Source organism: Pongo abelii, chromosome 1 (assembly GCF_028885655.2).
Source record: "Pongo abelii isolate AG06213 chromosome 1, NHGRI_mPonAbe1-v2.0_pri, whole genome shotgun sequence".
Taxonomy (NCBI): Eukaryota; Metazoa; Chordata; class Mammalia; order Primates; family Hominidae; genus Pongo; species Pongo abelii.
In genome coordinates this window covers 23,541,725-23,554,594 of record NC_071985.2, presented here as the reverse complement: position 1 = coordinate 23,554,594, position 12,870 = coordinate 23,541,725, and the positions used below count along the sequence as shown (strand labels likewise).

General features: G+C 43.8%; 1 protein-coding gene across 1 annotated transcript; it reads left to right on the top strand.

Moving 5' to 3' along the window:
* The first annotated feature begins 3,229 nt into the window (after positions 1-3,229).
* LOC100433071 (histone H3.3A) lies at positions 3,230-12,597 on the top strand. Its single transcript, XM_002809387.4, has 4 exons — positions 3,230-3,439; positions 4,953-5,103; positions 6,272-6,425; positions 11,946-12,597. Exons 2-4 carry the CDS (start codon positions 4,976-4,978, stop codon positions 12,072-12,074), a joined length of 411 nt encoding a protein of 136 aa, XP_002809433.1. The 5' UTR covers positions 3,230-3,439; positions 4,953-4,975; the 3' UTR covers positions 12,075-12,597.
* The last annotated feature ends 273 nt before the right edge of the window (positions 12,598-12,870 follow it).

Below are 12,870 nucleotides of genomic sequence, written 5' to 3'. Positions count from 1 at the left end.
GCCACCACGCCTGGCCAATCCATATTTATCCACAAAGTACAAATACAGAGAAAGAATCTGTAGATTATAAGAGATTTAAGCGGCACATCAATCATCTATTTGACTCCTATGATACATATTAAATTATCTACAGATGAAATAATGTAGGCTGGGATTTGCTTCAAAATAATTCAAATCGGTGAGGTAGAAGTGAGTAGAGTATAGAGGGAACCCAATATTGGTCATGAGTCGGTAATTTCTGAAGATGGGTACAAGGAGTTCATTGTTTTATTCTATTTTTCTACATGATAATTTCCATGTAACTGGATGAGATCACCTAATAAAAAGGTACAGCAAATGATCAGGGACAGTAGAAAAAACAGACAAGACCACCGTTACCTCAGAGGTTATATTCTTTGGGGAGAAAATGGACAATAAGCAAGTGAACAAATGATAGATGTAAATCAATGTGATAAAAAGGTGATGTGAAATCAATGTGATAAAGTGTGCATGGAGATAGCATTAGAGTGACCAGAAGCATCTCCATGAGGCAGTAATCTTTGCAGTTGATTGACAGGAGCCAAGCAGATATGAATAGCGTTGCTTTTAAAATCCTTTCCATTCTACTTTTCTACTTATAAACAAATCTAAATTCATGGCCATAAGTACTCTATTCTAGGGAAAATATTTTAACTTAAAAGCTTTTGCTCCCATCCTCCCCATTTCTTTTTTACCTGCAAATGTTGAGGCCATTAGTAGCCCAAGAATTCTATTTTTTTTTTTTTTTGAGATGGAGTCTCACTGTTGCCCAGGCTGAAGTGCAGTGGCAAAATCTCAGCTCACTGCAACCTCCACCTCCCGAATTCAAGCAATCCTCCCACTTCAGCCTCCCAAGTAGCTAGGATTACAGGCGTGTACCACCATGACGGCTAATTTTTATTTTTAGTAGAGACAGGGTTTCTCCAGGTTGGCCAGATTGGTCTCAAACTCCTGATCTCAAGTGATCCACCCACCTCGGCCTCCCAAAGCGCTGGGATTACAGACGTGAGCCACTGTGCTGGGCCTGAGTTCTGGTAAAGCCAACTCAGGACTGACCCGTAGGGCCCTGTGAGAATCCCTTCTTGCTCTGGCAGCTCTCCTCCCCCATTATCTGGACTCTACAGTTCACCTCTCTCCTTAGCTATACTTTTTGCCAATCTTGGGGCTCCAAAGTCCCTCTTTCTTTACCCCCTCCTGGTGCTACTTCCCTGTGCAAAGCAGTGCTTCCAGAGATCATAAGCCCCATGAGGGCAGGAACACTGCTTGTGTTATTCACTGCTGCATTCCCAGCACCCCTGAATTGTGCTGAGCAGACTTGGCACTCAATAAATATTCATTCAGTGAGAAAACTTCCTGAAGCCACTAGGAGGGTAACCAGTCACCTCTCCAGGTGCTTAAATACTTGAACCTACTGGAAAGAATTTGTGGCCTAACTTCATAGAGATAAATATTATTATTCCCATTTCACAAATGGACAGCTGAGTTACTTCAAATCATCTAAGATCATAACTACTCTACCTAACATGGTCTGACCCTTGGTTAGAAATATTTTTAAAGCCAAGAAGTAGAAGCTATTGAAAAATCCAGCATACAAAGAGAACATTACCCATGTCATTTAACATTTCTTGAAGATATGATGCATTTAACTAATGCAGAACAGCCTTCCTGGATAAATCCAACAATAAATATTTCGGTTTCCTGAAAACAAAACAAAAAATAAGCAAAATAACTCATCTTGGCTTGAATTATAGGAAATTCTTTGCTGGCAGCTCGGCCCAAGCTGATTGCATATGTGCTTTTACGATAGGATTAGAGATTGCATGTGTTCTGCACAGCAACTATGGACACTTAACATTCATGAAATAATAATGAAACGGGAGGCCTGGATTTTTGTTTGTTTCTCCTAGGTCTCTTCCTCACTTAAGTGACCTTGGACAAATCCATTTCTTCCCTCGTATCTGATTTCCATGTATCTGTTTCGGGATAATGTTTATCACTAAGACGCTTTGCGAGATCTTTAGATTACAAATAGTTACTGCCCTTCATTTATGAAATTGTCCTCCTTCACTACCCTACGGGATATTTGCATGACCCTTCTATTGAAAACCTTTACACACAGTTGTGAAGCGTCAATACCATCTAGGGACGGTTCAGAAGTTCCAAAGCCAATCAACTAAGTCGTGAGAATAACTTGGGCCATGAAAAGTCCGTTTCCTATGCTACTGAGAATTGGAAAACAGATATATGTACTAATTTCCAAACCATGTTTGCCTTCTTTCTGCCGTTTTCAGCCTCTTCTAAACTATGCAGAAGCTGCGGACATTTGACTATCTATATTCGGCAATTCCTTTCCAAAGCAATCCTACCGAAAACAGATCACACGGCCCCCACGGGCGGGCAGGACAAGCCACCGGGCCCTGGTGCAGGAGGTGCGCGCTCCACACATTGTTTAGAGGCCGACGCGACACAGCCATCTTGCGTCGGGGGCCCGGGCCCGGGAGGAGAGCGAGCCCCGTCCCCTGATCCCGCAGGCCGACACCGGCGAGGGGCTGCCCTGCACGCAGGCGGCCGGCCCAGGAGTCTTAGCGGATCAAGTTGTCTACGGCGGACTCGGGCCGGTCCCGCAGGACCCGGCCGCACTTGGCCGAGCGCGCAGGCGGGAAGGAGGCCGTCGGTCCGCCCCTCCTGCTGCCGCATCGGCCCGGTCCGACAGCGGGCGCGGGACGCTGGATTCCTATTTGCCAGCTTCCTGCTGGGGAGCGTTTTCCAATGGGGCGCGGCGACCCGGCCGACCGCGTCCTCCTCCCCCACTGCCGCCCGGGTCTCCTCGGGGGCGCGCGCCGGGACCCGCGCGGGGGCAGCCCCTCCCTCCCCTCTCCGCCGCGGCCCGAGACGCCCGCAGGCCGGGCGTTCACCCGCCGCGCCTCCGCCCGCCTTCCCCTCCCCCCACTTCCCTCCGGGCGCCCCAAACCCGGGCTTCGGGGGTTCGACGCCGTGCGCACACGGAGCGGGATGGGAGTGCAGGGCCGGGGGCGGGGGCTGGCCGGGGGCGGCTGGCATTCTCGGCGGGAGCCGGCGGCCCCTCAGCGTGTCTTTTGTGTTTGTACACACACGGCGCGAGGCGGCCTGGAGGAGGGAGCGGGCGGCACGCGGGGGAGGGGCGAGCGCGCGCCAGCGAACGGGCGCGCGGGGGGAGGGGCGGGGGCGGGGCGCGAGAGGAACTGTGGGGGCGGGGCCGAGCCTTCCCTCCATTGTGTGTGATTGGCTGGCGCGCGGCGCGGGGGCGGGGCGGCGTGTGTTGGGGGATAGCCTCGGTGTCAGCCATCTTTCAATTGTGTTCGCAGCCGCCGCCGCGCCGCCGTCGCTCTCCAACGCCAGCGCCGCCTCTCGCTCGCCGAGCTCCAGCCGAAGGAGAAGGGGGGTAAGTTTCCCCGTCTGCCCGCTTCCCCGGAACCGAGCCCCGCTTGCCGTCAGCCCCGAGCCGGGCCCTGGCGGTGCCGGGAGGGGACCCGTAGCCCCTCCGGCTTAGCCCACAAACTTTTTGGCCCAGAAATGGAGGTGAGGAGCGAGTTTCCCTGTTCCCTCTGGCGGCGGCGGCTCCCCCGTCTCTCGCCGCCTCAGCCCAACAGCAGCAACCGCCGCGGCGCCGAGCCTGCTCTCCCTCCTCCTCCCCGCGCCCCTGGCTCCTCTTTCTTCGGTGAAATCCCGCCCGCCGCCCCTTCCCCGGACCCCAAACCTTCACCACGACCCGCGCGGGCCTCTTAACTACCGCCCCCGGGCCCCAGCCCCCAGTTTTCGAGCGGGAAAGGGGTGGAAATCGCCGCCGCTTCGCACCCTGGGGTAATTCGCTTTTTGCTGCCTCCCCACAGTTGTTGCTAAGCTTCACCATCTTGTCTCTCTTCTCTGGTCACCGACCATATTTTTTCCCCCGTTTCTCTCTTCCCCATTTCAAAAAAGCAAGAATTTTTAAAAGAGGGACATTTTTTTCCCTTTTTTGGAGAAGCGGAAACTTGATGCATTTGAAATGCAAAAAAAACTTTTGCATTTTGGAGGGCGGCACGTGGCAGGGGATAGGGGTATTTTCGAGCGATTTGGTGTTTTGTCTCTTTGGAACGGAATCGGATACGTTTTGCGATTGTTTCCATTTTGTTCTGGTCTGGGAGCCGAGTTGGTTCCTGTTCGAGGCGCTGGGAGCGAGACGGGCAGGTTGGGGGACCCTGTGCCGAGGGACCCGGAGGAGGCAAAACCAAAAGTTTATGTGGTGCTTGGGGTGGACCGGTCGGCGGATGTCGTGCGTTAATTAAAGCCTGGGTGCGGGGCACTTTTTATTTCACTGCGAAGCCTGTGAGGGCTGGACGCGAGGACGGGGCTTTGTAGAATGCTCGCTGGTGGTAGCTGTTGTTCCTCTCTTTTTTCGAGACGCCTTTTTGTCAACATAACTGTAACGATGCAAAACCAAGAATATTTTCAGATGTTTACAGCAAGCCATCTACAGTCAGACGAAGGGGGGGGCAGCCAAAGTGGGGGGGAGTAAGACCTTTTTTTGCTGTAATTTGACTCGACCTTCAGTGGTTTGTGGCTTCGTTCTTTTGACTTGTTTGTGGATGGAATGTTTACAGACATTTCTAATTACTGCTTTAATTAAATAAATTGGATCAAAGGCTGCTCGAGATATTTTTGTTTTGCCGTTTGTCGCTCAGAATTAGCATTTTGAGAGATGATTGATATTGCTAACAATTTTCTAGTACTCCAGTTTGTTTCAATAAGAGATTTTGGGTAGACGTAATCTTCACCCTTTCAAATTATATAACAATACGAACATTATTTTTTATACTGATCATAATTTCCAGATATGGGGAGGGGGTGATCGTGGCAGGAAAAGTTGTATGTTTAGTAGTTGCATATGGTGATTTTTGATTTTTCAATGCTGGTAGGTAAGTAAGGAGGTCTCTGTACCATGGCTCGTACAAAGCAGACTGCCCGCAAATCGACCGGTGGTAAAGCACCCAGGAAGCAACTGGCTACAAAAGCCGCTCGCAAGAGTGCGCCCTCTACTGGAGGGGTGAAGAAACCTCATCGTTACAGGTATTAAAAAACGAAAAAAATGGGACAAAGTCTCTCTTGTATGTATCCATATAATTTAACAAAAAGATGGATAACAGGAAAACTTTTTGCTTTAGAGAAACTTTTTTTTTATTTGAACACTTAACTTCTGCTTAAATATATGTACTGTATGATCATTTATATATAAAGTTAAGTATTGGGTTTTATTGAAAACGTTTAACTTTGAAGCCATAATCTGAACTAGAGGTCTAAGGAGACCTCGTATATCACTGATAATGTTAATGGGATATATTGACATTTTAGTTAACTATTAGTAATTCTTTAAAAATAGTTAAGTGTTGCTTTCTTGAATAAACTTTTGAGGATATCTTTCCTAGTTTTTGGCAAAATAATAATTTAATCGAGATTGGGTGTTTTATAAAGTTCCCACCCCCTCATTTACTTGATTAGCTTATTCCTTCTGTATTAGCTCTTTTGATTGTGAACTACCTGAGCCACTGTTGTTAAGGGCATCTGCCATTAGAGGGCAGAAGTTGCCCAGACTTAGCCTCCGCAAATGTTACGATTAACTTAAAAGCTCATACAGTGGAAGAAATAAGTCAGAATGAGAGGTAAATTTCATGCTGACAATTACTTAGTAAAAAAAACTTTTCCACGTGGAAGGAACACTGCACAATCGGGTGTATTCAAATTTAATAATTCATGAGGGATGAACTGTAGTCAGGGTAGAGGTATTCTGGGAAATAGAACTTAAATGCCACAAGCAGATTTTTAAATGAAGTTCATTGGGTTGTGTTGGTCATCTTTAAGGGCTCTTAAGATAATAGAGGGTGTAGGGAAGGAGAGTGGTGCTAAATTGAGAGGAGCCAACTTCTTTATTAGCCTGACAGCTAATACCTTCCCAAGGTTTATATACATGAATAACTTTTTAAAATGAAAATAGATAGGGCTTTGATAAACTTCTTGCTAAGAATGCATTTTAATTTCATGCTTTTTGCTTTAAAGGTATTGTTACTTACTAGATTTGAATGTTCACATCTTAACTTGATCAGTGAAATTTGATACTGAAGCTGAAGAATTGTTGGGTGGCTTATTTTTTGAAAAATTACTGCATTTCTTTGAAGCTGCCCACTTACCTTTTTGTGCTATTTATGTTTTTGGTAACAGTTTCTTTATTAATTTTTTAAAGGCCTGGTACTGTGGCACTCCGTGAAATTAGACGTTATCAGAAGTCCACTGAACTTCTGATTCGCAAACTTCCCTTCCAGCGTCTGGTGCGAGAAATTGCTCAGGACTTTAAAACAGATCTGCGCTTCCAGAGCGCAGCTATCGGTGCTTTGCAGGTAAAATGGTGGGTGGGAAGACTCAGTTTGTATTCCTGTTGTGTACCAAGAACAGTTCCAAATTGTTGCATATGCTTATATCATTTAATCACAAGCCTGTGAGATAGTTGATATTGTTACTTCACTGTTGAGACGGTTAAATTGCTCAAGGTCATACACATAGAAAATGGCAAAACCATAATTTGAACCTATTTGACTCCAAGGCTTAGTGCACATTCCATTATACCATTTAAAATTTTGAAACATTGCACTAAAAACAATATTTAAAGAAAATCTTCTGGTTTGGTTTATGGATGCTGCAGGACATTAATAAGAACTTGAGACTAGAGGTCTATATTTGTAGTAACAATTTCAAACAACAGTGCCTAGAATAAAAGAAATGTCTCTTCAGGTCCTGAAGAAACATACGGGTAGAGAGAGCTTAATACCTAGGATGGGAATAGGCAGTATTAAAGAATTATGCATTAAGATGTAAAAGGAGCAGTGAGTGGAGGATAGGATTGGATTGGCAAGATGGGGGGAACGGTGCTTAAAGGTGATACTGGACATGTAAAGGGGCCAGGATTTGCCTTGTGGTTTCCTAAAGGGGATTAGGGATTGCCACTTAAATGTGGAGCATATTGAATTTAATCTTAATCTCTAGCATGTCAGGACTTAGAGAAATACTGTTCTAGAGATATTTATGTATTTGAGATATTTGTGGTTTAAGTTAAGACCAAAACTTGAAATTCCTACAAGATACTTGATAAAGGTATGTAGACGTCATTAACATCAATCACTTAAGTAACCTATTTTATATTGTGTGGTTGGATTCTTTAGATGCAAGTATCCCAGAATACAGTAAAGCTACCACCTCCATCAGAAGCATGCAGTTGGGGGTCGCTAAAAATGCTGATTGCTAGGCACCATTGCAGACCTGAATCAATCTGGGGGTGGGGAGGGGGCATCCAGAATCTAAGTACACTCCATTGGAGGATTTTCAAGGCTGCTGTTGCTGTGCCGGGCTTTTGCTTTACGTGTGAGAAAGATACGATAGGTGGATTCCACCCTGAAGTGTAATTGGTCGAGCTGTTTCTATGGTTAGTCTAAACTTCATTTGATTGGTGAATTACAGGAGTAGGCATCCATTAAATTCTCAGTGAGTTGCTGAAATTTCAACTACTAAAATCTTCCATGTTTTTACTTAAAACTTTATTTTCTGTTTTAATAGCCGATTATCTTCAGTTCTTATTACTAAATACAGAAATGTTACTAAGATTCATAAGCATTGGTACAAAGCTGCTAATATTTTCTAGTTAGAACTGTGCTTAAAGAACACAATACTGTACTTGAAAAGTGTAGCATTTTTAGCTTAAATGTCAATAATGTAGCCTTTTAAATTGAATTTACTAAACAATCTGGGTAAAAGACTCATCTTTCTAAAATTATTCACATGTAAACTTCCACTGTTACTATTACATATTTGTCATTAAGTGTGGTTGTATTGGTTTTAAGCAAAATGTTCACCTCTTCTGTCCACAGTTCTTTTAGTGTTAGATAGCTCTTTATTGGAAAGAGTGATCTTTGTTAAGCTTTTGTGTTTTCTGTTTGCTTTTTTATGCATATATTTTAGTTATCTTAAAGATACAGAGAGTGGGCCGGGCGCCGTGACTCACACCTGTAATCCCAACACTTTGGGAGGCTGAGGTGGGTAGATCACCTGAGGTCAGGAGTTCCAGACCAGCCTGGCCAACATGGTGAAACCCCTTCTCTACTAAAAATACAAAAAATTAGCTGGGCGTGGTGGCAGGCGCCTATAATCCCAGCTACTAGGGAGGTTGAGGCAGGAGAATCGCTTGAACCCGGAAAGCAGAGGTTGCAGTGAGCCGAGATGGTGCCATTGCACTCCAGCCTGGGCAACAAGAGCAAAACTCTTGTCTCAAAAAAAAAAAAAAAAGATAACAGAGGGAGAATTTGTTAATGGAATAGGATAATAGAAGATGCGCAATTGAAGTAGAAATCCAAAGGTCCTTTGTTTTTGGCCTTAGAATTACACACTTTACAACTAAAGGATAGCAGGCAGTCCAGTGAGAATGGTAGAGGAGAAGTTAGTCTCAGTTTGCCATAGATAATCAAGAATTGACTTACTTAAAATATAGTCTTTGCCTTTAATGTCTGAGAACTTGAACTCAAATATTCTTAAGTGGACAGTGTTGCTTTGAAATGGTAAAGAGGCAGACATTGAATATACTCAAAATGTCCTACACTAATATTTTCTTGTAGTTCTTTTTTTTCTTTGCCATTAATTCAAAATTAATTCATTAGGTCATAAATTAGTGTGGCAGTCTTTAATTCCCATTACAGCCTTAATGTTTTAAGGGACTTTGGGTTACTTGTAATAGAATTGGAAATGTATGGGTCATGGTCAGATCTTCTCTAGGAGTTGAATCTCCTCTCAGAGCTGACCAGACACAACCCTTATAAAGTAGTAGCCAGGTTTTAAGACAGCAGTGACAGCCCCAGCTACCACATTGCCACATCTGAGTGGTTCTAAGTGATAACACTCTGAAAGGCCACCAGAACCATGGTACCTGATGGTTTGCCCGCGTAGTAGCTTGTACCGCATTTTACAAAAGCATTCTAGCTTTCTGTAATCCCGAGGTGCCAGGTTAAGCAAAATAAAACTGTTTTCTTTCCTGATATAATAGCTGATATGCGTTGTGAGCCCCTAAGGAGGCTACAATACGCCATTTTTTCCAGGATTTCTACCCACTTCTAGAATATCTTAAGAACGGATCTCGGAATATTAAGGACTTTTGCTTTTAATACCTGTGGAATAGGTAAGATGCGAGGGACTAATTGCATAGAATAGAAGCATTTTTTAAAAGTAGCAAATATTGAAAATCTACTTGAGGACAAGGCATTTTGAGTATTAAATGAGATTTCTATTATCAAGTAACTTAAGGGCACCAAAAAATGGCTGATAACGCAAGGTCATTGTGAGTGCCAAGGAACTAGGAGTTCAGGGTTGCCTGCACTGGCAACAGGAGCAAGAGACAAGTATGCGATTTTCTCCTTCATGGAATAGTCTTGAGCTGGGCCTTAAAGGGTAGATAAGTAAGACTTAGTTGTTAATAACAAATGCTGGAGAAGCACACGTGAAAATAGTTCAATTTGAATGAAAGAAACTTGTAGAAGAGTAGTGATAGGGCTAAAAAGGATGAAGCTATAAATGTGAATGTACTTTTTTTTTTTTTTTTTTGTGAGACGGAGTCACACTGTCACCTAGGCTGGAGTGCAGTGGCGCAATCTCGGCTTTACTGCAGCCTCCACCTCCCGGGTTCAAGCAATTCTCCTGTTTCAGCCTCCCAAGTAGCTGGGACTACAGGCACATGCCACCACGCCCAGCTACTTTTTGTATTTTTAGTAGAGACGAGGTTTCTCCGTGTTGGTCAGTCTAGTCTCAAACTCATGACCTCAGGTGATCTGCCTGCCTCGGCCTCCCAAAGTGCTGGGATTACAGCCGTGAGCCACCATGGTGCCTGGGCTGGAATTTTTTTTATTAGAATAAAAATAGCAGCTATAAGACTGTTTTCTCCCTTAATATATCTTCAGCAGAGAAATAACTTTCCCTTATAGAAAAGGAGAGAGAGCCAACTGACCTATCATTTCATGCTCTAGATCCAAAACTGTTGGATTTATGATTGTTTTTTAAAATGGTAATTTCTCCATTTCAAAATGAGTAAGCAGGCCGGGCATGGCGGCTCACACCTGTAATCCCAGCACTTTGGGAGGCTGAGGTGGGCAGATCACCTGAAGTTAGGAGTTCAAGACCACGCTGGCTAACATGGTGAAACCCCATCTCTACTAAAAATACAAAATTAGCTGGACGTGATGGTGCGTGCCTGTAATCCCAGCTACTCGGGAGGCTGAGGCAGGAGAATTGCCTGAGCCCGGGAGGTGGAGGTTGCAGTGAGCTGAGATTATACCACTGCACTCCAGCCAGGGCTACAGAGCAAGACTCAAACCTCAAAACAACAAAAACAAAAAGAGTAAGCAGATGTTTTGGCTTAGACTAAAAGATTCTTCAGCTTTTCAGACAGCTATAAGTATATTAACAATTTGAGTTATGAGTTAATTCTAGGTGGAAACGCCCCTTTTCCCTCTTCACAAGTTAGGTGTCAATGAGTGATTCATACACTGTCATTTGAATAAGATAACTTGAAAGGATCTTACGGTCATATGGGAAAAACCAGAGAGATCGATACTAGTACTAGAGGGCAACAAATGCTGTTACAAATTGGGGTACATAGAGGAAGGTACTTGGTAGAGGACAGGGGCATGTCTCCGGGGCATAGATCAAAGTCTATAAATAAGGAACTGCCAGGCCAGTTGCGGTGGCTCACTCCTGTAATCCCAGCACTGGGAGGCTAAGGCAGGTGGATCACGAGGTCAGGAGATCGAGACCATCCTAGTTAACACAATGAAACCCCATCTCTACTGAAAATAACAAAAATTAGCCAGGTGTGCTGGTGGGCGCCTGTAGCCCGAGCTACTCGGGAGGCTGAGGCAGGAGAATGGCATGAACCCGGGAGGTGGAGCTTGCAGTGAGCTGAGGTCTCGCCACTGCACTCCAGCCTGGGCGACAAAGAGAGACTCCGTCTCAAAATAAACAAATAAGGAACTGCCGGGCGCAGTGGCTCATGCCTGTAATCCCAGCACTTTGGGAGGCCAAGGTGGGTGGATCACGAGGTCAGGAGTTCTAGACCAGCCTGACCAACATGGTGAAACCCCTTCTCTACTAAAAATACAAAAAAGTAGCCAGGCATGGTGGCGCGTACCTGTAGTCCCAGCTACTCGGGAGGCTGAGGCAGGAGAATCGCTTGAATCCGGGAGGCGGAGGTTGCAGTGAGCTGAGATCGTGCTACTGCACTCCAGCCTGGGCGACAGAGCAAGACTCCATCTCAAAAAGAAAGAAAGACGGAACTAACTTGTGATATGTTCTGGAATCAAAAGTACTCTTATGATAAAACAGGTGTGAAAGGGAACGTAGATGAGAAGCATGTGATAAAAACCACTTGTTCACCATGTTATACTACTGGACAAGGCAGAGGTTCACATACTGTGTGAATGGGATTCAGAGTGAGGAAAAGACTAGGCTGGGATGGGGTATTTGGATTGGACATGATTCCGTTTATAAGAATGAGAGTGTTAAATTGGATTTCTTGCTTTATTTGTGACATTTCAGTTTATTAGAAATCATGTTACCATTAGAAAAATTGAAGTTTCCTAGTAACAAAGTAATTTGATTTGTGTAACTTGATAAAAGATTTACTGACTTAAACTTTTGGTTTTTTTCATAAGCTGCTTTTGAGCCCTTGTCCCACAGGTTGTAAAATGTAAGCATTTGGTAAAATTGTCAGCATCTTGCCCAGTCATTTTTTTAAAGGGTTCAAAAACCTTTTTGTTTTAATTCATATAGTTGGGTCTTAATTATTGGAAATAACACCATCAATAATTTTTTCTTCATTCCTTTTGCAGGAGGCAAGTGAGGCCTATCTGGTTGGCCTTTTTGAAGACACCAACCTGTGTGCTATCCATGCCAAACGTGTAACAATTATGCCAAAAGACATCCAGCTAGCACGCCGCATACGTGGAGAACGTGCTTAAGAATCCACTATGATGGGAAACATTTCATTCTCAAAAAAAAAAAAAAAATTTTCTCTTCTTCCTGTTATTGGTAGTTCTGAACGTTAGATATTTTTTTTCCATGGGGTCAAAAGGTACCTAAGTATATGATTGCGAGTGGAAAAATAGGGGACAGAAATCAGGTATTGGCAGTTTTTCCATTTTCATTTGTGTGTGAATTTTTAATATAAATGCGGAGACGTAAAGCATTAATGCAAGTTAAAATGTTTCAGTGAACAAGTTTCAGCGGTTCAACTTTATAATAATTATAAATAAACCTGTTAAATTTTTCTGGACAATGCCAGCATTTGGATTTTTTTAAAACAAGTAAATTTCTTATTGACGGCAACTAAATGGTGTTTGTAGCATTTTTATCATACAGTAGATTCCATCCATTCACTATACTTTTCTAACTGAGTTGTCCTACATGCAAGTACATGTTTTTAATGTTGTCTGTCTTCTGTGCTGTTCCTGTAAGTTTGCTATTAAAATACATTAAACTATACCTGCTTTTGGTCTTTATTATAGCCTTGCCCTACAATGATATTCAAAATAATTTCAGTATTAAGTCCTTTAATAGTCACTTTATATCTGAGACATAAGACTTATTGAGAGATGAGGAAGGTATAGACTTGGTGGCAAAAGGAAACTGGCTTTATTTCTAATTTTTAGAAGCTTGCCACTACCCAGTGGTCTTAACTCTTTGGATATGTTGTCTTCTGAACCAATAATTCGAAAAGCTGATCAATAGGATCACCTGGAAATAGTGGAATCTGTA